This window comes from Bos grunniens, chromosome 11 (assembly GCF_055505025.1).
Source record: "Bos grunniens cultivar Pamir isolate PY7600 chromosome 11, Bosgru_T2T1.0, whole genome shotgun sequence".
Lineage (NCBI taxonomy): Eukaryota > Metazoa > Chordata > Mammalia > Artiodactyla > Bovidae > Bos > Bos grunniens.
In genome coordinates, this window is record NC_141175.1 from 63,748,393 (window position 1) to 63,772,028 (window position 23,636).

The 23,636-nt window shown below is 36.7% G+C and overlaps 1 protein-coding gene across 8 annotated transcripts in view; it reads right to left on the minus strand.

The window, feature by feature from the left end:
- GCFC2 (GC-rich sequence DNA-binding factor 2) overlaps positions 1 to 23,636 on the minus strand; it is a 79,635-nt gene continuing 55,999 nt past the window's right edge. For 6 of the 8 annotated variants that reach the window (XM_086326749.1, XM_086326748.1, XM_086326753.1 and 3 more), the window contains 6 exons: positions 18,244 to 18,365; positions 11,021 to 11,097; positions 9,104 to 9,170; positions 7,210 to 7,356; positions 2,880 to 3,004; positions 1 to 2,070 (listed from right to left, as the gene is read on the minus strand). In XM_086326749.1, the coding sequence (XP_086182875.1) occupies positions 1,950 to 2,070; positions 2,880 to 3,004; positions 7,210 to 7,356; positions 9,104 to 9,170; positions 11,021 to 11,097; positions 18,244 to 18,365 (659 nt within the window). In that variant the 3' untranslated portion in view covers positions 1 to 1,949. The remainder of the gene's footprint in view (positions 2,071 to 2,879; positions 3,005 to 7,209; positions 7,357 to 9,103; positions 9,171 to 11,020; positions 11,098 to 18,243; positions 18,366 to 23,636) is intronic. The other 2 variants (XR_015136854.1, XR_015136855.1) reach the window with 1 other exon arrangement.

Consider the following 23,636-nt stretch of genomic DNA (forward strand, 5'->3'; position numbering starts at 1 on the left):
TTTTCTTTTTCTTTTTTTTAATTTTATTTTATTTTTAAACTTTACAATATTGTATTAGTTTTGCCAAATATCGAAATGAATCCGCCACAGGTATACCTGTGTTCCCCATCGTATACCTGTGTTCCCCATCAAAAAGTAGTTCTAATATTTTCAATTCTACAAAAAGCAAGAGAAATCTATCTACCCAAGTAAAAAATGTAAGGGATCATCTAACACACCTTTAATTACAAAGGCAAAAATCATAGGGAAATTTCAGGTGTACACTTTTAACAATAAAAAATTATAAATTTAATACACAATAAAATATTTGCCACATATAAAAATAAAGCTGTGTATAGACATATGTGTACATACTTTTTAAGTAGAGAAAAGTTCTGAAAGGATAACAAAGTGAAAACAGCAGTTACCTCTGGGAATAATAATTGTGTAAGAAAACGACTTTTTTTAGCAATGGCTTGAATTTTCTAGATGAGATTCTGTTCTGTATAATTTGTATAACTAAAATAAACTTTAAGAAACTGTTCATACTAGTGAATCATGAATCTTCACTATGGTAGAAATCACATACCACTCTGAGAAAATTTATTACATGCAGCTTCAAAACTAGTGTTGATGATGTTAGAAGCCACATGCTCAAACCCTACATATAGAGTTCAAGGCTGGTTCTTTATTCAAACTATTAAACTGGACATATAATCAACTTTTCCTGATTTATCTTTTGGGCAACAATTTGCAGAATACATTTAGGACTTCCTGAAAGTTATTTAAACAAATAGATTTAAGAAAAATTATCAGTAAACTTACTGTGAAAAATGTTCTCAATTTCTTTTTGATTCAATGACCCTGTCTCACATTCTTAATCACACACATTTAAAAAAAATGAATCATATGTTCTGAATATTTAAAATACTTGTTTCCTCTCTAAGCCTACCACCACCGTGACAAACACACAAAAAAGCATAGCAAAAAATAGTAGTAACTACCAAACAAGCAATAACTTAGTACACCAAAACTCATACACACATTTAAATAAAACAGCAAATGAGGAAAACTGTAACACAGTGTGGGCACTACATCGGTCATCTTTTTGTTTTGTTTTCATTTTTGGCCATACCATGTGGCTTGTGGGATCTTAATTCCCTGACCAGGGGTCAAACCCATGCCCTCTGCAGTGAAAGTGCAGAGTCCTAACCACTGGACTGCCAAACCATCAGTATCTTTAAAATATAAAGCTCTTACAAATCCATAAGGAAAAAAATAGATACTTCAAAAAGAATTACAAATGGCCAAGAAAACAAGAAGTCACTCTCTAATAGTCAATATAAATAATTAAAATAAGATTTTTTTTTCACCTATTAAGTACAAATGAGTTAAAAAAAATACTGCTGGCAGAGATTCATTGGCTGTTCTCAGACTTGTGTTAGAACAATATACTGGTATAGATTCTGAAGCACAATCTGACAAGCATTAGTAGCTCTGAAATGCCTTAATCAGAATACTTTATAAGTAATTCATTCCAATTAAGATTTTCATTTTAACTCATACAAATGAGTTAAAAACAGAGATTGCTAAAATGGAGAGAACTAAAAGATGTTTTTATGGTTCAGGACAGAAGACTCAGCAAAGCCAAAACAGCTACAATAAGCTTCAAGTCCTTTCTTAAACTGGAAAAGTCATCAGAAGAATCAAATGGAAATATGTTAAACTCCTACTGTTCCTGTGTATTTAATTCCTGCAAACACTCATAAAGGGGAGGCTCAGTCTTTCAAGATACCAGAAGGCAGAAGATAGAGGGAATGGAGGGACAGAGTGCTATTCTTTTGGTTTAGGAAATTCTCTCCTCCATTATTGGGAATAAAGAAAAGGGAACACCTTTTTTTCTTTTTCTACAAGCAAAACAGCCAAGTGTGACTATATTAAAATCTCATTTTAGTACTTTCCTATAAAGTTTACTCAAATTCTTTAATTACTGATCTAAGATGGTCTAGGTGACATTCTTCTATGAAGGATTCTGCTTGATTCAAAGCTTTTATTTTCACCAGAATAAGAATTATTTCTTTGACTTCATCCCTGAAAAAAACAACAAAAGGGCATTTTCCCTCTTAGAAATGCAATGTATAAGGGCACAGTGAAACATCAGCAGTTAATTTGAAACAAAAACTTCTGATGCCAATATCTAAAATATATTGCATAAAGTATTTAGATGCTACCTTCCCCACATTATCATGAAATTCCATCAGAGACTATTAGTGGATATATTCTGACAAATTTTAATGTGAATGACTATAAAAAAGTAGAAAAAGCACAGAAGAAATCTATCATTAGAAATCTGAACAATGGTGTGCTGCTATCAGCAGTTTATATGGACTATCATGGTCCCACAGATATAATCAAATGTTACAATTTGAGTTTTTTGTTTGTTTGTTTGTGTTTTGAGGTGGTTTGCCAACACCATTGTATTCAAGTCCTTAAACATCTAGTGCTGTGAATGAGATCCAGCTACTGCTGGGTAAATGCCAGGTTGCAGATCTATACTTAACAAATATTGAGATTTTGAAATGGCTAGGAAAATTAGAAAGACATTAAAAACATGCTTAAATAAAAGGCTTTTGACTTACAGTTTTAATTCTAAATTCTCCTGTGATACAGTTTTCTGGAAGTGCTTATTTTGGAAGAGATTTGCATTTAAACATATGAACTAATATGCCTGAGGTGTAAAAGTAAAATACTGAGTGATTCTAAAGTTGCAAATGAAAACATCTCCTAATTCTACAGTGACAGTTTCAGATTTTTAAAAGTAAAGTACAAATCTTTCTAAAAATTGCCAAGAACAGAAGCCTAAATAACGCTTATGGAGGTACAAATAAAATATGCATTACCTGATTTCATTTCTAGATAATTTACGTGCAGACTGCAGTAAAAACTGGATGAAATTTTCTAGCTGGGGAATGGATGTTCTCATGGCAGAGTTTTGGAACCACTTTTCTGGTAAATATGCTGCTATCTGATAATCAAAACACATGGTTGATTTTTAATGACAGTTATTAACTAAGTACTTTAACATAATCTCATTTAATCCTTATACTACTCATGTTAAGATTCCTTGGAAGATCCCCTGGAGAATGGAAAGGCTAACCACTCCAGTATTCTGGCCTGGAGAATTCCATGAACTGTACAGTCCATGGGGTCACAAAGAGTCAGACCCGACTGAATGACTTTGACATACACACTACTCATGTTGGTTGTATTATTCTTCCATATTCTTCCATATTCTTCCATATTGTATTATTCTTCCATATTCTTTTATTCATGGTTAAATAACTTTTGAGAATTTCCCCTTTCTTTTTTAGGTTTTATACTATAAAAAAAAAGTCGTATTTGGATACTGAAAGCTTAAAGGAGACTACTCTTTATAAATACTTACTAGTACTTGTAATATTTTCATTACTCTGTATTCCTGAGTGATTAAATTGTACAAAACATAATCTATAACTAAACACCAGAAATGTGTAGACACAAAACACTTAGTTAACAAACCTACATTTGGCCCTTTAACAATGCAGGGAGGTAGGGACAGTGACCTATGCACAGATGAAAATCAGTGTATTAACTTTACAGTTGGCCCTCCATATCTGTGGTTCTGCATCCACAAGTTTAACCAACTATGGATTGTGAAGTACTCTGGTATGTACTGATATTTATTGGAAAAAAATCCACACAGAAGTGGACCCATGCAGCTTAAATCTGTGCTATTCAAAGGTCAACTGTATAAAATAGGTATATTTAGTGTGATTTCACAGTATGAAATTAGATGACTTTGTGTATAATCTATATGAATAAATTAGAGTTAAGAAATCAAGGTCATTCTAAGATATACTGTATAAAAAAATTATTACAATTTTCTTCTAATTTAATATATTGCTTTAAATGTCAATGGCAGCATAAGGAGTCAATGTATGTACATTCATTTGTTTCTTTGTGGGGGGAAAACCTCTCAAACAACACTTACTATCATCATGCTAAAGGTAATACATGACTTGGGGAAAAAGTTTTGGAAAAAAACAAAAAATGTAAACAAAAAGGAAAACTTCCTTGTTGGAGAAGGAAGAATTTTTTTAAAAAAGGAGAGAGAATGGGAGCAAGGAAAAATCTGAGATCATACTCTCTAACGAAATTCTTGGTTATGTTAGTTGCTAAGGTCAGGATCAGTATGTACCTCTAGAAAGTAGAAAGTTGTACTATATATATATATAATAAAATACATTAAAAGAAAGTTCTGGAATGCATGTTTTCTAAAATAAATCTAGCTGGTCAACACGGAAAACACAGTTGAAAATGATTTATCCTATTTCTTAATCACTTTTTTCAATTATCTAGAAAAAAACAGATAACACTAGTTGCCTAAGGTAGAAAGTCCTATAAGTCTTGTTATGCAAACTATATCTTTTTAGTTTTAAAACCAGCCCTTAACCGATCTGGAATTTAATGTCATTTACACTTGCTTTTCCCTTGTTTTGTATCACAAGGCTCAATAAAATTCTGAAGGAACTATCTAGCTTTCCCATAAATGATCCTGGGACTTAAAGCCACACTGTTTTGGTCTGGTTTTCTAGCCACAAACTGTGAAGACAATGTCATATATCCTCTACTGCACAGTAGAGCTTTCTGGTCAAAGAGAACTAAACTGAAATCTGAAACACAATAGGATGGATGAAAATTGAAATATCTGATAAATAATGTAGTTAAAAACTACACGATACAAACTACATGATACAAAACCATAGCTGGGAAAATAATGGTTGTCTAGGAACTGCTAGACAGTTCTAGGAATTGTCTAGGAATCCACCTGCAATGCAGAGACCCTGGTTTGATTGCTGGGTCAGGAAGATCCCCTGGAGAAGGGATAGCCTACCCTCTCCAATATTCCTGGGCTTCTCTTGTAGCTCAGCTGATAAAGAATATGCCTGCAATGCGGGAGAGCTGGGTTCAATCCCTGGGTTGGAAAGAAGTCTTAGGGCCTTCCCTTGTGGCTCAGCTAGTGAAGAATCTGCCTGCAAAGTGGGAGGCCTGGTTCGATCCCTGGGTTACGGAGATCTCCTGGAAAAGGGAAAGGCTACCCACTCCAGTATTCTGGCCTGGAGAATTCCATGAATTGTACAGTCTATGGGGTTGCAAAGAGTCGGACACGACTGACTTTCACACTTTCAGGAACTGCTATCTAACATTACATATACATGTATACTAAAAAAAAAAAACCTTATATAAGAATATAAATATTTTCCCACATTCTTAGAAAATTATGTCCATTGATTTTTTAACTTAGGATAATTTCCTAGAAGTAAAATTGCTATGTAAAAGCATGTGGACTTTATTTATTTTTTTATTTTGGCTGATGGTTCTTTGTGGTGGGACGCTTCTCTAATTGTGGCATGCAGGCGCTCTAGTTGTGGTGCACGGGCTTAGTTGCCCCATGGCATGTGGGATCTTAGTTCCCTGACAAGGGATCGAACTCAAGTGCCCTGCGTTGGAAGGTAGATTCTCAATCACTGAACCACTAGGGAAGTTCCTTAAAAGGGTATGAACTTTAAAGGTTTTATATCGATTGTGCCAAAAGAGTCTCCGGAGTTGTATTCCTCTTCTCACAGTGCAGAAACTATTTCCCAGAATTGCCTCTCCACACTTTCTAGATGAATGATGTTCCTGGACAGATGTGGGACTGTTGTTTTCCTGTGTTTATGACAATACTGGGAATTAATAATCAATTCTCTGATTATATTAATACTATTATATTAATTAATACTATTAATATTTTCTACATGTTTAGAGGTTATTTTAGCATATTCTTTTTGGGGGGGGATTGCTTTGCCTTTTGGTCATTTTCAGTAAGCACATTCAAATTGTTTACAGATTTGTAGAGAGCTTTTAAAAAAATGTGGGTATTTATCCTCGTTATGCACATTATAACTTATTTTTCTGTTTTTCAACTTTCTTTCTATTTAACTTTTTATTATAGAAAATTCCAAACATAAACAACAGGAGAAAGAATAAGTATGTGCTGTGCTTAGTTGCTCCAACTCTTTTGTGATCCCATGGATGGTAGGCCACCAGGCTCTTCTTCCATGGGGATTCTCCAGTCAAGAATACTGGAGTGGGTTGCCATGCCCTCCCCCAGGGGATCTTCCCAACCCAGGGATCAAACCCAGGTTTCCCACACTGCAGGCAGATTCTTTACTGCCTGAGCCACAAGGGAAGCCACAAGGGAAGAACAGGTATAGTGAGCCCAATAAACCCATCTTCGAGTTTTAACAATAATCAAATAATCCTGCTACCTTTATTTATTTAATTGGAGGATAATTACAATATTGTGATGGTTTTTGTCATACATCAATATGAATCGGCCACGGGTATACACGTGTCCCCTCCATCCTGAACCCCCTACCCACTTCCTGCCCCACCCCATCCCATCCCTCCAGGTTGTCACAGGGTACCCTGTGTCATACATCAAATTCCCATTGTTTATCTATTTTACATATGGTAATCTACATTTTTCAATGCTATTTTCTCAAATCATCTCACCCTCTCCTTCTCTCACTGAGTCCAAAAGTCTGTCCTTTATGTTTGTGTCTCCTTTGCTGTCCTACCCATAGGATTATCAGTACCATCTTTCTAGATTCCATATATATGCGTTAATATACAATATTTGTCTTTCTCTTTCTGACTTACTTCACTCTGTATAATAGGCTCTAGGCTGATCCACCTCATTAGAATTGACTCAAATGCAATCCTTTTTATAGTCCTGATACCTTTCTGTTTATGTTTTTTGGTTGACCGAAAATCTTATCAAATCTATTACCTTTTCTCACCTTTTTTTTTTTTTTTGCATTAAAGTTCAGAAAGGACTCCCTTAACATCAGGTATAGTCATTTATCTTCCTGGTACAGTATTTTATAGTTTTATTTTTTTTACACTTAATTTTTTACTTTACCTATAATTTACATTGGTATTTAAGTGAGAGGTGAGGATCCAACAGTCATTTTGTAAACAGTTAACCAGTATACTAATTTTTAAATACTGGATTCTCCCGGATTTCTAGTCTGTTAAATTAATTTGTTATTATGTAAGTAACACAATTTAACTTATTTTGCTATAAAATTAATTTTAATAACTTTTAAAAATGATAAAATGATGATCAATTTCTACACAACTTACCTGGCTGCACTTTTTAACAACATCTGGGCCAGGTATGGCATTGAGAAGAGCTATAATAAGGTAACGATTCAGCAGCTTCCCTAGTCCTAGCTCTTGCAAGGTGTCTTCTGGGAGGAGTTCATTCCAAAGAAGAATATTGCCAAAGAGCTAAAATACAACAAAATTTCAAGTGACTCTGTACCTTTTCTCCAAAGGAAAACTGTAATAGTCTCCAACAAACAAAAAGCTGGTCAAACTGTAAAACTCTCAGCACAATTAGCACTGTTGGGACCGTCAATTTTAGAATAGAAAACATTTCTGAATAAACACTCGATTCTTCTCAACCTGCATATATTTCTTCATCCTATCTTCATTTTTTCTTAGGATAATCGCTCAAAATCTATTTCAAATTACCTTGCTGGAGCTTTTCCAGATCAATAATCTTCCTTCTCAATCAGTTCTCTCTTGGAGGCTGGGGCCATCAGATATAAGACTGCAGGACCCCAGGATTCATAAAAGCACTGATGTTAAAGCCAGCCGTACTGTCACCAATATGTGACCTTGAGAAATCAATCAAACCTGAGAACCTCACTGCTCTAATATAGAAAATAAGATTAATAATAACCTGTGAGTTTGGAGATATTTGGGGTAAAATCCTTTTAAGAAATTCTAATAAAATTTTAATCAAAGTAATACGGGTTGCATTTCTCTCCTGTAAATGCAGATCTTTATGTGAATTCTATGGTAGCTTCCACTTTCTTTCCATTACTAAATTTATTATGTAAGTGCTAAACTTCATCCAGTTGTACTAACATGCAATGCTTTTTCACAATGTCATTGTTGATGTTGCTCCCTCTTCCTGAAAAGCCTTTTTCCTGACCCAATCACATGACAAGCATTGATCCACCCTATCAGAACTATTCTTGCTGAGGTCATTCATGACCTTATACCTATGAAACCCAGTAAACATTTTCAGTCTTCCTTCTAATTCTCTTCAGTGGCATTAATACTTTGTTCTCAGAAGTCCTTCACTTAGTTCTCCTGATGCCACTCTCTTGTGACCGTTCTTACTTTAACAGCTTATTCTTAAGGCCTGTCTGAAGACTTCACTTTGTCTGCCCACTGCTTCTTCTCCTCAGAGGTTGTCATTCATGACCATGCCTCCAAACACTGCCTAAATGTGATCAACTCCCAAATCTCCAGCTCAGATCTGTCTCCTGTAATTCAGACTCATGTATTCAAGTACCTCCCTTTATCCCATAGATATCTTAAATCCACTATGTCCACTTATCTTTCTTTCCTTCCAAACCTTTCCTTCCTTCTCCAATGCCCTCAAAGAATGCCACCATAAGTTAATAGGGTGCCAAAGTCAGAAACTTGGCTAGCACTCTACATTCTTCAGGGTAGAATTAATTCTGTAATCAGTCATTGGGTTCTTTCTATGCTTCATCCTAAAAATCTTTTGAACCAATCTTTTCCTTACTGTCCCCATTGCCACTGATTCAGCACCGATTTCATCCTTTACTGTTTAGACCCAGGTTAGACAACTATGGCCTATGAGTTAAATCCAGCTTATAGTCTGTTTTTGTAGAGTTGGTGAACTAGGGATGGCTTTTATAATTTTAAATGATTGAAAAAAAGAGAACTTTAAGACATGAAAATTATATGACAGTCAAATTTCAGTGTCCATAAAGTAAAGTTTTACTGAAACACAGACATGCTCATTTATTTACATATTGTCATGACTGCTTGCAATACAGTGACAGAGCTGAACAGTTCAACAGACATTACACGACCTACAAAACCTAAAATACTTACCGTCTGGTCCTTTACAGAAGAATTTTTCTGATCTTCACTATATAGTAAACTTTTTTGGAAAGAAAAATTTTTTTTATTTTTGCAGTTTTCTGCTTACCTTTAGACCTGACCAGAACTGTCTTTCTTGAAACTTTGAATGTGGTGATGTTCTGTTTTCTACAGCACTAATTTAAAGCAAAAGAAAGAAAATGCAAATGACTGTTCCTCTTTCAGAAACAGAGTTTAAAGAACTGAATGGTTACTTTTTTTTTTTAATCAACCAAACTAAGTCTTAACAATATAATTAAAGGTGTTCTGGTGATATCTAATAAAATTACTAATGTACGTACACTCACACTCAACAAATCCATGTTTGAGAATGCCTTCTATAGATACATTTGCACATGTACAGGATACTATGTCCATAAAATTATTCACAACACTGTTAGTAATGGTTTACTGCTTACATGTTCATCAACTACAACACGGCCATATAATGGCATATGGTGCAGCTAAAAAAGCATGAGGAAACAATCTGTGGATGACACAAAAAGATCTCAAAGATGTACTAAGTCAAAGTAAGGCACAAAACAATGGTTATGACTACAATATACTTACTTTGCTATAAAAAAGAGGGGGAAATAAGATTAATTCTAATTGTATTGTAAGTATTAAAATTCTATCTAAAGTATTTAATTCTAATTGCAGAGAGAAATTCCAAAAAGGTAAAAAAAAAAAAAAAAAATTACCAACAGTGAGTATTCTTGCATGTGTACAGAAAAGAAGGCAAAAACTGGGTGGATGGAGGTCAGGAGCAGGAGAGAATAAGACTTTTCATTTTAAACATTAGTAAAAATTTTAAATACACATTCTTACTTTTTAACTGTGCAGATATATTAGTTACCTAAAACACTGAAAGTGAAAGTGGCTCAGTCATGTCTGACTCTTTGCGACCCCACAGACTATACAGTCCATTTAATTATTTGGGCCAGAATATTGGAGTGGGTAGCCTTTCCCTTCTCCAGGGGATCTTCCCAATCCAGGGAATCAAACCCAGGTCTCCCACATCGCAGATGGATTCTTTACCAACTGAGCCATCAGGGGACCCCGGATGTCTCTAAAACATTACAAATCTTAATTGTTGTTGTTGTTTAGTTGCTAAATCATGTCTGACTCTTTTGTGACCCCATGGAAGGTAGTCTGCCAAGTTCCTCTGTCCATGGGATTTCCCAGGCAAGAATACTGGAGTGGATTGCCATTTCCTCCTCCAGGGAATCTTCCCAACCTAGGGATTGAACCTGCATCTCCTGCATTAGCAGGTGGTTTCTTTACCACTGAGCAATCTGGGAAGTCAACAAACCTTAATTGGGGTGAATTTTTACATGCAGGCATCTTTTAGGATTCAAATTAACTAGCAAGCTTAGTTCTTTTTTCCTTTCCATAGAACTCTTCTATCATGTGAGTACTCACTGGAGAGTGAGCTTCAGTCCATAATCCATTACTACAACTGATGCTTTCTTAGCAAATCTACCAATATGCATCAAATACTACCTCTCTGATCATTTAGAAGTAAATATATATTTTGAAGATGTAGTTTCTGGTCCCTCAGTGATATTCTAGGCCTTATTTTCAGCTCTCCATGTCAGGTATTATTCTAAGCACTCTCTTCATCTTCACAGTGTCCTATGAGATAGGCATTAATTTAATGTCCATTTTATATACAAAGGCACTGATGCATGGAAAGACACTTGGTCTCGACCCAAGGCCAAGTGTCTAGGAATGGTGAATCTGCACTCCAGAATCTGTGTTTCTAACTACCTGGCTATGCCAATTGTCATGTTCTCAGGAATATCATTATATCATACACGGCATAAAAAAGGTGATTAAGAAATATTTGTTGAAATATCAATTTGCATCTTAACAGGTATGTGTGTTTTGAAAACAGTATGTTTAGTTTCTTCTACATTATACTCTTAAATGAATCTATATTCCAGGAGTAACTATTTCATAAAATCTAGAAATTAGCAACTCTTACCTCTTTGGATACAGAGGAATAAAAACATCATCTTCTATTGCCTTCTTCATTCTTGAAACAATTGATTTAAGTAAATCCTATTTTTAAAAAATGTAAAAGCATCACTGATAGTCATAGAAAGAAAGGTATGAACGAAATAAAAAGAAATGTATGAACCAAAAGAAGCAATTTTAACAGAATAGTGCAAATTTGTACACACTCAAAGACCTAGGTGTTAAAGCAACTGTAAATTAGGTACAAGAGAACTTCATTTATCCATGTGGTTGCATACTGTAGTGGCTGGTGCCTTTTCATTGCAGCACAGTATTCTGTTGCCTGACAACATTTATTTAGCTGGTCTTTGGTTTAGGGGTTATTATGAATTATGTTACTATATAAATTCCTGTAGAGCATGTCTTTTAGTATGCATGGGCATATATTTCAAATGGGTATATATGTAGAGATGGAATTGTCAGAATCCAGTTCATGTCAACTTTGGAGAGAATGCCAAGTTGTTTTCTGAAATACGGGTATCCCATTTATAGTCTCACTAGTCAGTATGAGAAATCCTGTTCCCCTACACCTTTACTAAGTCGTATTTTTGGGTTTTTAAAAGCTTGCAATTCTGGTGAGTATGTCAGTTAGTCAGTTCAGCCGCTCAGTTGTGTCCGACTCTTTGCGACCCCATGGACTGTAGCAGGCCAGGACCCTGTGTCCATCACCAATCCCTAGCGTTTACTCAAACTCATGTCTATTGAGTTGGTGATGCCATCCAACCATCTCATCCTCTGTCGTCCCCTTCTCTCCCACCTTCAGTCTTTCCCAGCATCAGGATCTTTTCCAGTAAGTCAGTTCTTCACATCAGGTGGCCAAAGTTGGGAGTTTTAGCTTCACCATCAGGCCTTCCAATGAATATTCAGGACTGATTTCCTTTAGGATGGATTGGTTGGATCTCTTTGTAATTCAAGGGACTCTCAAAAGTCCTCTCCAACACCACAGTTCAAAAGCATCAGTTTTTCAGTGCTCAGCTTTCTTTATAGTCCAACTCTCAAATCCATACATAACTACTGGAAAAACCATAGCTTTGACTAGACGGACCTTTGTTGGCAAAGTAATATCTCTGCTTTTTAATATGCTGTCTAGGTTGGTCATAACTTTTCTTCCAAGGAGCAAGCATCTTTTAATTTCACTGCTGCGGTCACCATCTGCAGTGATTTTGGAGCCCCCCCAAAATAAACCCTGTCATTGTTTCCACTGTTTCTCCATCTATTTGCCATGAAGTGATGGGACTGGATGCCATGATCTTCGTTTTCTGAATGTTGAGCTTTAACCCAGCTTTTTCACTCTCCTCTTTCACTTTCATCAAGAGGCTTTTTAGTTCTTCTTTACTTTCTGCCATAAGGGTGGTGTCATTTACATATCTGAGGTTATTGATATTTCTCCCGGCAATCTTGAGTCCAGCTTGTGCTTTACCCAGCCCAGCATTTCTCATGATGTACTGTGCATATAAGTTAAATAAACAGGGTGACAATATATAGCCTTGACGTACTCCTTTCCCAATTTGGAACCAGTTTGTTGTTCCATGCACAGTTCTAACTGTTGCTTCCTGACTGGCATACATATTTCTCAAGAGGCAGATCAGGTGGTCTGGTATTCCCATCTTCTTCAGAATTTTCCACAGTTTGTGGTGATCCACACAACCAAAGACTTTGACATAGTCAATAAAGCAGAAATAGATGTTTTTCTGGAACTCTCTTGTTTTTTCAATAATCCAACGGACATTGGCAATTTGATCTCTGGTTCCTCTGCCTTTTCTGAAACCAGCTTGAACATCTGGAAGTTCTCGGTTCATGTACTGTTGAAGCCTAGCTTGGAGAATTTTGAGCATTACTTTGCTAGCATGTGAGATGAGTGCAATTGTGCAGTAGTTTGAGCATTCTCTGCAACTGCCTTTCTTTGGGATTTGAATGAAAACTGACCTTTTCCAGTCCTGGGGCCACAGCTGATTTTCCAAATCTGTTTACATATTGAGTGCAGCACTTTCACAGCATCATCTTTTAAGATTTGAAATAGCTCAACTGGAATTCCATTATCTCCACTAGCTTTGTTCATAGTGATGCTTCCTAAGGCCCATTTGACTTCACATTCCACAGTGTCTGGTTCTAGGTGAGAGATCATACCATCATGATTATCTGGGTCATGCAGATCTTTTTTGTACAGTTCTTCTGTGTATTCTTGCCACCTCTTCTTACTATCTTCTGCTTCTGTTAAGTCCATACCATTTATGTCCTTTATTGAGCCCATATTTGCATGAAATGTTCCCTTGGTATCTCTAATTTTCTTGAAGAGATCTCTAGTCTTTCCCATTCTATTGTTTTCCTCTATTTCTTTGCATTGATCACTGAGGAAGGCTTTCTTATCTCTCCTTGCTATTCTTTGGAACTCTGCATTCAGATGCTTATATCTTTCCTTTTCTCCTTTGCTTTTTGCTTCTCTTCTTTTCACAGCTATTTGTAAGGCCTCCTCAGACAGCCACTTTGCCTTTTTGCATTTCTTTTTCTTGGGGATGGTCTTGATCCCTATCTCCTGTACAATGTCACGAACCTCCATCCATAGTTCTTCAGGCACTCTGTCTATTAGATACAGTCCCTTGAATCTATTTCTCACTTCCACTGTATAATCGTAAGGGATTTGATTTAAGGCAGACCTGAATGGTCTAGTGGTTTTCCCTACTTTCTTCAATTTAAGTCTGAATTTGGTAATAAGGAGTTCATGACCTGAGGCACAGTCAGCTCCCAGTCTTGTTTTTGCTGACTGTATAGAGCTTCTCCATCTTTGGCTGCAAAGAATATAATCAATCTGGTTTCAGTGTTGACCATCTGGTGATGTCCATTTGTGGAGTCTTCTCTGTGTTGCTGGAAGAGGGTGTTTGCTATGACCAGTGCATTCTCTTGGCAAAACTCTATCAGCCTTTGCCCTGCTTCATTCTGTACTCCAAGGCCAAGTTTGCCTGTTACTCCAGGTATTTTTTGACTTCCTACTTTTGCATTCCAGTCCCCTATAATGAAAAGGACATCTTTTTTGGGTGTTAGTTCTAGAAGGTCTTGTAGGTCTTCATAGAACCGTTCAATTTCAGCTTCTTCAGCATTACTGGTTGGGGCACAGACTTGGATTACCGTGAAACGAACAGAGATCATTCTGTCGTTTTTGAGATTGCATCCAAGTACTGCATTTTGGACTCTTTTGTTGACTACAATGGCTACTCCATTTCTTCTAAGAGATTCTTGCCCACAGTAGTAGATATAATGGTCATCTGAGTTAAATTCACCCATTCCAGTCAATTTTAGTTTGCTGATTCCTAAAATGTTGATGTTCACTCTTGCCATCTGTTTGACCACTTCCAATTTTCCTTGATTCAAGGGCCATTAGATTACAGTTAAGAATGAGAAACAAACTTCTCTCCTACACCTTCCACAGATTGCTCTTAGTATACCTCTCAAGATTATGCAAAACAAATCTAATCATCCTTCCATATGAAAACTTCAGATTTTAAGATTGATATCTCACTTTTCTAAATTTTCTCTTTCCCATACCATCTTAGACATTCTCCATTTAATATACTTTAACCTAAAATTAAATGCAAATAGCCCAGGGGAATGAAGAAAGCACATATAACAATTTTACTCAAAAGAGCAGACACCTAGAAGGATGAACTTCCATCAGTCTTTCTGCTCCTCAAGTGACACTGCTGACTCATACTGAGTTTATGGATGATTACAATCCCCTCTGTTTTACCTGTGTTGCTTTAAAGTTGTGCCTCTCCCATCTTTTACTTATGCAGTTGAATTTTTGAACACAGTGGTAGGACATTATGTATATTCTTTTTACATTTTATATTTTGAGAGTCAGTCCTTTTCTCAGTGTTTTGAAATTCTTTTGGATTCTAATTCTGTTATCCATAGATTTATGATAGAATTCCTAGTCTTTTGTCATTGAGAAATTTCATTAGCATTTTACATACTCCAATTCAATAAAAATACCAAACAGAACACAACTGAGAGGATTCCAGCCTTATGAATCAGTATTCTTTAGGTGTACTTTTACTGGTTTTCTTTGTATCTAACTATACCCTATTCCCCACCCCCCACATTTGATCTGTAAGAAAATTATAACATATTTAAATAATTATATACTGTACCTGTACGGTACCTTACTTAGTGGAAGTACCTGAGATATTAGGAATATGGAAGAATATGCTTTGACAAATATTTGGTTTTAGGAACCCCATCAATGAGAGGTTACAGTAATCACTGCTTTCTTATTTTAAGTGTTCATAATCCATCTCTGTAATAATCTATTTTAGAACTCCAGAATTAAAGCTATTCTCACCAGGTATTAGCTTACAGAATCATTTACTTTTCACTTGAAAATCAGGAACTGTGCTGTCTGATTGATGCTTCTGGAGCCCTTCTCATTCTCTTCAATTCTTTAAATATCACTAAGAAAAACAGAGTGAGCTCACCAGCAATCTGTGTTACTAACCTGGAATATTACATAGTACACTGATTCTCAACTAGGAGGAACTTTGCCACGCCTCAGAATATTTTGTAAGTCTAGAGGTATTTTTGGTTGTCAAGACTGGGAACTGCTACTAGCACCTAGTAAGTAGAGACCAGGGAGATTACTGCACAGAAGAGTCTCACACAAAGAAAGATTGGTTCCAAATGCCAAGAATGCCAAAGCTGAACAGTCCTGATGTAGTTCTAGTCTCCTAGTAAAGCCAAAAACCCATTTCCAACATTCATAGTAGAAGGGTTTCCAGAATTAAGATTACCAGTATAAAAACTTCATGAATGAATCCATAAACTGTTGAAAGACTTTAGTGGTTACAAAATGCCAGGTCTGCCACTGTTAAAAGTGATCTTATAAAGTGACTTGGCCCTCTAGGCCCTAGCTTCCTCACCTGTAAAAATATAATTAAAATCAACATGTTTTACAAGGTTTTGAGGATCAAATGAGAAAATGTGGAAGTGTTTAAAAAACTTTACATGTAAATGCACTATTTACATTTAGGCTATAATTACATAATTCCATGTAGAGAGCAAATATAGGATTATATAGCTGTTTGCTTGCTCTAACATACTTGTCTTGATACTATGCTTTGTAACAACACAAAATAAATCTATTCCTTCATCAAACATAAACATTATCTCCAAGTACATGTTCTTTCAGGTTGAATCTAATTCTTGCATGATTTTCACGTTTTTATCCTGTTGGAGGTGAGTGGAAAATGCCCTTTCTCCTTCAGTTGCTACAATGTTCAAATCCTATTCTTTCCTTTAGGTCCTTGCTCAAATGTCACATGTAATAAACATTCTTTCACTGCTGACATTTCTCTCTCCTGGTTCTTTTGTGAAGTTTCACAGCACTTTATCTGACCACTCTTGGAGAGGCAATGTGGTCAGTGAGATGAGCTTGGGTTTTAAAGTAAGACAGTGCATGTGTGCTCAGTCGCTTCAGTTGTGTCTGACTCTTTGCAACCCTATGGACTATAGCCCGCCAGGCTCCTCTGTCCATGGGATTCTCCAGGCAAGAAGACTGGAGTGGGTTGCCATACCCTCCTCTGGGGGATCTTCCCGATCCTGGGATCCAATTCACGTCTCCTGTGTTTTCTGTATCACAGGCAGATTCTTTACCGCTGAGCCTCTGAGGATGCCCAAAGTAAGACTAACCAAGGTACAAATATTAGTTCTAACTCAAGGTATTACTGTGAACAGGTTTCTGTGATTCGGATTCTTAATCTGTAAAATGAAGCTATCATCTGTTCTTTAAAAATTATTTACTTTTGGCTATTCTGGGTTTTGCTTCTACTCAGGCTTTTCCCCAGTTGCAGTGAGCATGGGCTACTCTCCAGTTGTGGTGCATGGGCTTCTCTCATTGCGGAGCATGGGCGCACAGGCTTCAGTAATTGCGGCTCCCAGGCTCTAGAGCACAGGCTCAACAGCTGTGGTACACGGGCTCAGTTGCTCCACTGCATGTGGGATCTTCCTGGACCAGGGATCGAACCCATGTCTCCTGCACGGGCAGGCGGATTCTTTACCACTGAGCTACCAGGAAAGCCCTATCACCCATTTTTAATAGGATTGCTGGAACTAAGTGGGCTGACACAGGAACAAGACCTAACAGAGTACCGAGTACATAGCAGGAATTAGACAAGTAAGTCTTTTCATTCCCACTTACTTCCTACTTCAAATAACAGTTTATATGTATCTTTTTTCCTCTAAGATTACATGATTCTTGAAGGCAGAATCATGCTGGTATCCTCTTCTCTCGTTTTCTTCTTACAGCTTCTTTCCTTCATTACTTGGGACTTATTGGTGCACAGAATATGAATATAACATGTCTCCTTGCTTTTCAACTACTTTGATTATTCCACTCTGGGTATCCTCCAGTCTGTGAATCTCTCTCTTAATTCTCTTAAAACTCAACATAAAATTGTCTTACTCTTTCAACCGCATCAATCTACAATATTATCATCAACAAACAAATGATTTAAAAAAAGAGTACTGCAATAAAAGATTCAAGAAACTCTTACCACAGCCTCTGAAAAGTTCCTTCCTCTTTATGTTTTATGTTCAGTAAAACTCAATTCTACATTATGCTGAAAATCTATCCTATTAAATTTTGAATCCTCAAAGAGCTAACTGTTCTTGACTATGCAGATTACAGATAACTAGTTAAAATACTGAATGTTAATCTACTTTTAAAATTAAAGTAAGGTCATACTATTACTAGATGTTTGCCAAAAGAACAAATGTAATTAGTTTTATTTTCTTTTAGAAGCAATTAATGTGTACTAACGTATTTATGCCTGTTCATCTCTGCAGGGCCAATGTACATTCACAAACCTGAAAAACAGGTAGTTGGGCCATGAGACCTGTTGAACAAATCAGACCATTGAACAGAGAGAAATACGCTAATGAGAATGAAGGTAATAATCTGGGTCTTACTGCATGTTTGTGTATTCCATTATAATGATTACCATTCCTGTAAGAATGTTTGGAAATATCAAGGTGTATCCTTTCATATTACTAATTATATTGAGCAAAAAATGGTCGGTCCTAAATATTTTTCATCAATAGTGTTCTGATAATTACTTCTGCATCGGCTGTAAACAAAGATTTATAATAAATTATATTGATTTAAAAGTAAATCAAGAAATTCATAATTCTAGACATTATTACCTGTTTGCCTTTATTAACTTCATTTTCACAAGTGGAATGTTCTTCAAGAATCATTCTGCACTGCGTTACTAAACTTGTTGTCTGTGTGGTTGACAAGGGATCCCAAATGAATTCTACAAAGCCTGAAACAAATTTTCAGTGGTGCACAGTTTAGTTACTAGACTACTTTGCTGGTCACATATAAACAATTGAGGCCTTTTGCAAATGCTACTTCCCTCCTCTTGTGGTTTAAAAAAATCAATGCCAATCAGTACATTATGTATTTGCATACATACTCAATTTTCTTGTCTTTTTTGCATTTTGCTGAACTTGTATGGCTCAACTGCAACTCTAGTTAAATCACCTTGTCACAGTGTTGGTGTCTGCAACCATGCAGTTAAAACATGACTGGAAAAAAGTACACTTTAAATTGATCACCATGACACTCCAGTGAGACCAAAACCCTGTCCAGCAATCACATTTTGTTTCTCTGGCCCATTCTCTTTCCCTCTTGCAAGACAGTTATTTCCTGCCTTCTCCTTCCTCCTTGCTCTCAGTTAACGGACTCTACTCTTCCAGATGATTATTTCTTATGATTTCATTTCTCCACCCTTGCTCTCACTGTCAGTTGATTAATTCCCAATTTGATGAGAAAAACAGAATCAATCAGAAGAGAAGCTCCACAAGCTCCTACCATAGCATCTATGAATCTAGCAGCATCTGCGCCCATAAATTCTAACTTGTCTCCCATTTCTGTGGATGAAGCACTAGCCTCCTTGCTAATGCCAACCTTTTATTTGTACAAAAGACTCCTTGGCTTACTTGAAGATTCTGCTCCTGGAATTCTGCCCTCTCACTTCAGTATCACCATCACTTCTACTGGATCTTTTCCATCACTCTACAATTTTTTCTCTTGTATTAAAAATAATCCCTCTGTTGACTCTACTTTCCTCTCTAGAGCTGCCCTATTTCTTTCCTTCATTTTACAACAAAATTACTCAATAACTGTTGAAACTTTCTATCTCCAATTTCTTTCCTCAAACTCCTGAATTCACTTCAGTTAGGCCTTACCTCCAGCTGTTCTCCTAAACTACTCTTACCAAGTCACAGTTAACTTTCACATTGCGAAATCCAACGGCTGATTCTAGTCTCCATCTGATTTAACAGCAATAACTACAACATTTTTTTTTTTAAACTTGGCTTCCAGGATACTGCTGGTTTCTCACTGACCTCTGTAGTCTCCTTTATTGTCTTGCTTGTATTCCTGTTTACTTTCTAAATGCTGGACCTCAGGACTCAGGTCACTTACCTTCTCTTTCCTATTTATACCCTTAGTATGGCAAGTCAGTTTTGTGGCTTTACATGCACTCCAAATTTATATCTCCTACGTGGATCTGTCCTTTAGACTCATATATTTAATAGCCTAGTTGACAGCTCCATTTGGATGATAGGCATCTCAAACCCAACAGGTGTCAAACTGAGCTCTTGCCGTACCTCCCACCCAAAACTTGCTCCTCTCAGTCTTTTCCATTTGAGAAAATGGCAACTCTGTCCTTCCAGCTGCTCAGGCCAAAAACCACTTAAGTCATTCTTGATTTCTCTCTTTCTCTCTTGTTCCACAATCCATATCAAATTCTGTTAGTGTTAATACTTTTGAAATATATACAGAATTTGACCACTTTCCAGCCACCTCCATTTTTAACACTCAAGTCAAACCACCGTTGCTTAGATTACTGAAAAAGCTTCATAATTGATCTGCATACAGTTCATTCTTAACACAGGAACCAGAATAAGTCTGTTTTAATGATAGGGCAGATCTTGTCACTTCTCTGCTCAAAACTCTCCAATTGCTTCTTGCTCACTTACAGTAAAAGTCCTTACAAATGATTACAAGGCCCCATATGACACAGCCACTGTTATCCTGCTAACCTCTTCTTACTGTCCCTGTTGCTCACTCTACTAAAGTTACTCTGGCCTATCTGCTGTTTTTCAAGTAAATCAAGATAGCCCCCGCCTCAGGGCCTTTGCATGTGCTGTTTAGGATGCTGTCACCTCAGACATTCATTTGGCCCACTTCTTTACTTCCTTTTGGAAATCTGCTCATTTGTGACCTTCCCAGGAAGCCCTTCCCTGGCCAAACTATTTTAAATTGCACTCCTCTTTCATAATTTGTATCTTTCCCCCTTACTTTACTTTTCTCCTCAGCCCTTGTAATTAACACACTATAGATTTTACTTGTTCATCGTTTATCTCCTTCACAGAATGAAAGCTCCATAACATCAGGGATTATTATTTTGTTTACTGATGTATATGCTGAAGTTAACAACTGTGCTTGACTCTTGTAAAATATAAGTTAAATATTTTTTTTAAATTTAAATAGGTTAAAAAAATACCCCAAATCAAATATAAAACTGATTTCTCAGGCATCTAGAAGATTAGGCTTGTAATAATCTTAGAGTCTACTATGTGCCTAGCATTAACTATTAGAAATACAGCAGTAAGATTAGGGTTGCCTCAGAACAATTTTGTCTAATGTCAAATACAAATATATTATATACATATATGTATAGTTGCTTAGGTAAGCAATTATAATGTAGGTACCATCCTAAGGATTAGAGTACATCAGGAACCCTGAAAAGGTATGCCTAACCCAGTTCCTAGAAATGATGTCTATATAGAGTTCTGAAAGATGAAGAGGAGTTAGTTAGCTAGATGAAAGAGGTATAGGGTTAAGGGATTTGTCAGGTGGATGGAGTGTAGAAGACATAAAAGCCAGGGAGAAGATAGCTTCTCCTTCTACCTCCACCAGTAGAGGTGGAGATGAGGGGATGAAGGAATTGAGCTTGGCAAAAGATGGGGCTAGAGAACTACTAAACAGAGACAAAATCCTGAAAGTCCTAGAAAAGTCCATGTTAAAGAGATTAGACTTCAACCTAAAGGCAGTTTAGAATAAAGTGTTTTAAGTGAGGTATGACAGAATCAGACTTACTTTTTAGACAGATCACCATGGCTTAAGTATAGAAAATGGGTTAGAAAAAGGAAAAAAGTAACGGATGTGGCAATTGCTTATATAAAGAGGTAAGAAAAAAGCAGGAGTAGATGACTTGGAGGTTCTGGTTTGAATATGTGGGTAGGTGGAGGTACCACTTTCTAGAGAAGGAATATAAGAGGAACAAGTCTGAAACAAAGATGAGAAATGTGATTTTGCATTTGGAATTTGAGTTGCCAAGTAGATATATTCAGAAGTTACTCTGATAAGAGATCTGGTGCTCTTAAGAAGAGATCTGGATTTGTTCTTCTAGTTCTTTTTGATTGAAAATCAAGCAGAAAAGCACTGTCCGAAAGAACTTTCTGTGATGAAAGAAAAAAACATCTGACATCTGCACTATTTAATATGATACTCATGAGTGATACATGGCCATTGAAGAACACCCCAGATATAGATGGCACTAGAGGAAAGTATGCAATTAACCAGGAAGCTCAAAAAGAGCTACCATAAAGTTGCCAACATCTGCTGGATCATGGAAAAAGCAAGAGAGTTCCAGAAAAACATCTATTTCTGCTTTATTGACTATGCCAAAGCCTTTGACTGTGTGGATCACAACAGACTGTGGAAAATTCTTCAAGAGATGGGAATACCAGCCCACCTGACCTGCCTCTTGAGAAATCTGTATGCAGGTCAAGAAGCAACAGTTAGAACTGGACATGCAACAACAGACTCATTTTATATAGGAAAAGGAGTACGTCAAGGCTGTATATTGTCACCCTGTTTACTTAACTTATATGCAGAGTACATCATGAGAAACGCTGGACTGGAAGAAGCACAAGCTGGAATCAAGATTGCTGGGAGAAATATCAATAACCTCAGATATGCAGTTGACACCACCCTTATGGCAGAAAGTGAAGAGGAACTCAAAAGCCTCTTGATGAAAGTGAAAGTGGGGAGTGAAAAAGTTGTCTTAAAGCTCAACATTCAGAAAATGAAGATCATGGCATCCGGTCCCATCACTTCATGGGAAATAGATGGGGAAACAGTGGAAACAGTGTCAGACTTTATTTTTCTGGGCTCCAAAATCACTACAGATGGTGACTGCAGCCATGAAATTAAAAGACGCTTACTCCTTAGAAGGAAAGTTATGACCAACCTAGATAGCATATTCATAAGCAGAGACATTACTTTGCCCACAAAGGTCCGTCTAGTCAAGGCTATGGTTTTTCCAGTGGTCATGTATGGATGTGAGAGTTGGACTGCGAAGAAGGCTGAGCGCCGAAGAATTGATGCTTTTGAACTGTAGTGTCGGAGAAGACTCTTGAGAGTCCCTTGGACTGCAAGGAGATCCAACCAGTCCATTCTGAAGGAGATCAGCCCTGGGATTTCTTTGGAAGGAATGATGCTAAAGCTGAAACTCCAGTACTTTGGCGACCTCATGGGAAGAGTTGACTTACTGGAAAAGACTCTGATGCTGGGAGGGATTGGGGGCAGGAGGAAAAGGGGATGACAGAGGATGAGATGGCTGGATGGCATCACTGACTCGATGGACGTGAGTCTGAGTGAATTCCAGGAGTTGGTGATGGACAGGGAGGCCTGGCATGCTGCGATTCATGGGGTTGCAAAGAGTCGGACACGACTGAGCGACTGAACTGAACTGAACTGAAAGTGAAGTATTTGGAATTTTCAGATAAATACTTAAATGAAGCATATATATTCTATGCTATCATTAATAATGCTTAATAGCTAAAAGTAAATGGTTAAAAGCACTATCTTTCCAAGATACCCCATGATTGCACTGTAAATTATTCTGAGGAAAATCTTTAAAGTTTAGTCAAGTTGGCTGAGAAGCAATATAAAGCAGGTTGCTTTAGTTTTTAAGAGTTTGCAGACTTTGCAGTCAGAATCCATTCTCAGTGACATGGTGGAACAGATCCTTACCAATTATAATTTCAGATAAAACAAATTCAGAATGAGGCACAAACATCAGTGCCCAACAGCTCTGAGTACTAGTAGGAGGAGTAAGGGAAATGTAGTAATGTTTTTTTAAAGAAAGAAGAAACTCACCATATACAAAAATAAACTCAAAAGGGATTAAAGACCGAAATGTAAGGCCGGACACTAAAAAAACTTAGAAGAAAACATAGACATGACACTCTTTGATATAAATTGCAGCAAGATCTTTTTTGATACAACTCCTAGAGCAATGAAAATAAAAACAAAAATTAACAAATGGGATTTAATTTAACTTAAAAGATTTTGCACACCAAAGGACCATAAGCAAAACAAGAAGATAACCCTCAGAATGAGAGAAAATATTTGCAAACAAAGCAACTAACAAGAGGATCAATCTCCAAAATATACAAACAGCTCATGCAGCTCAATATCAAACAATAAGTAACTCAGAAGGCAGAGGATCTAAACA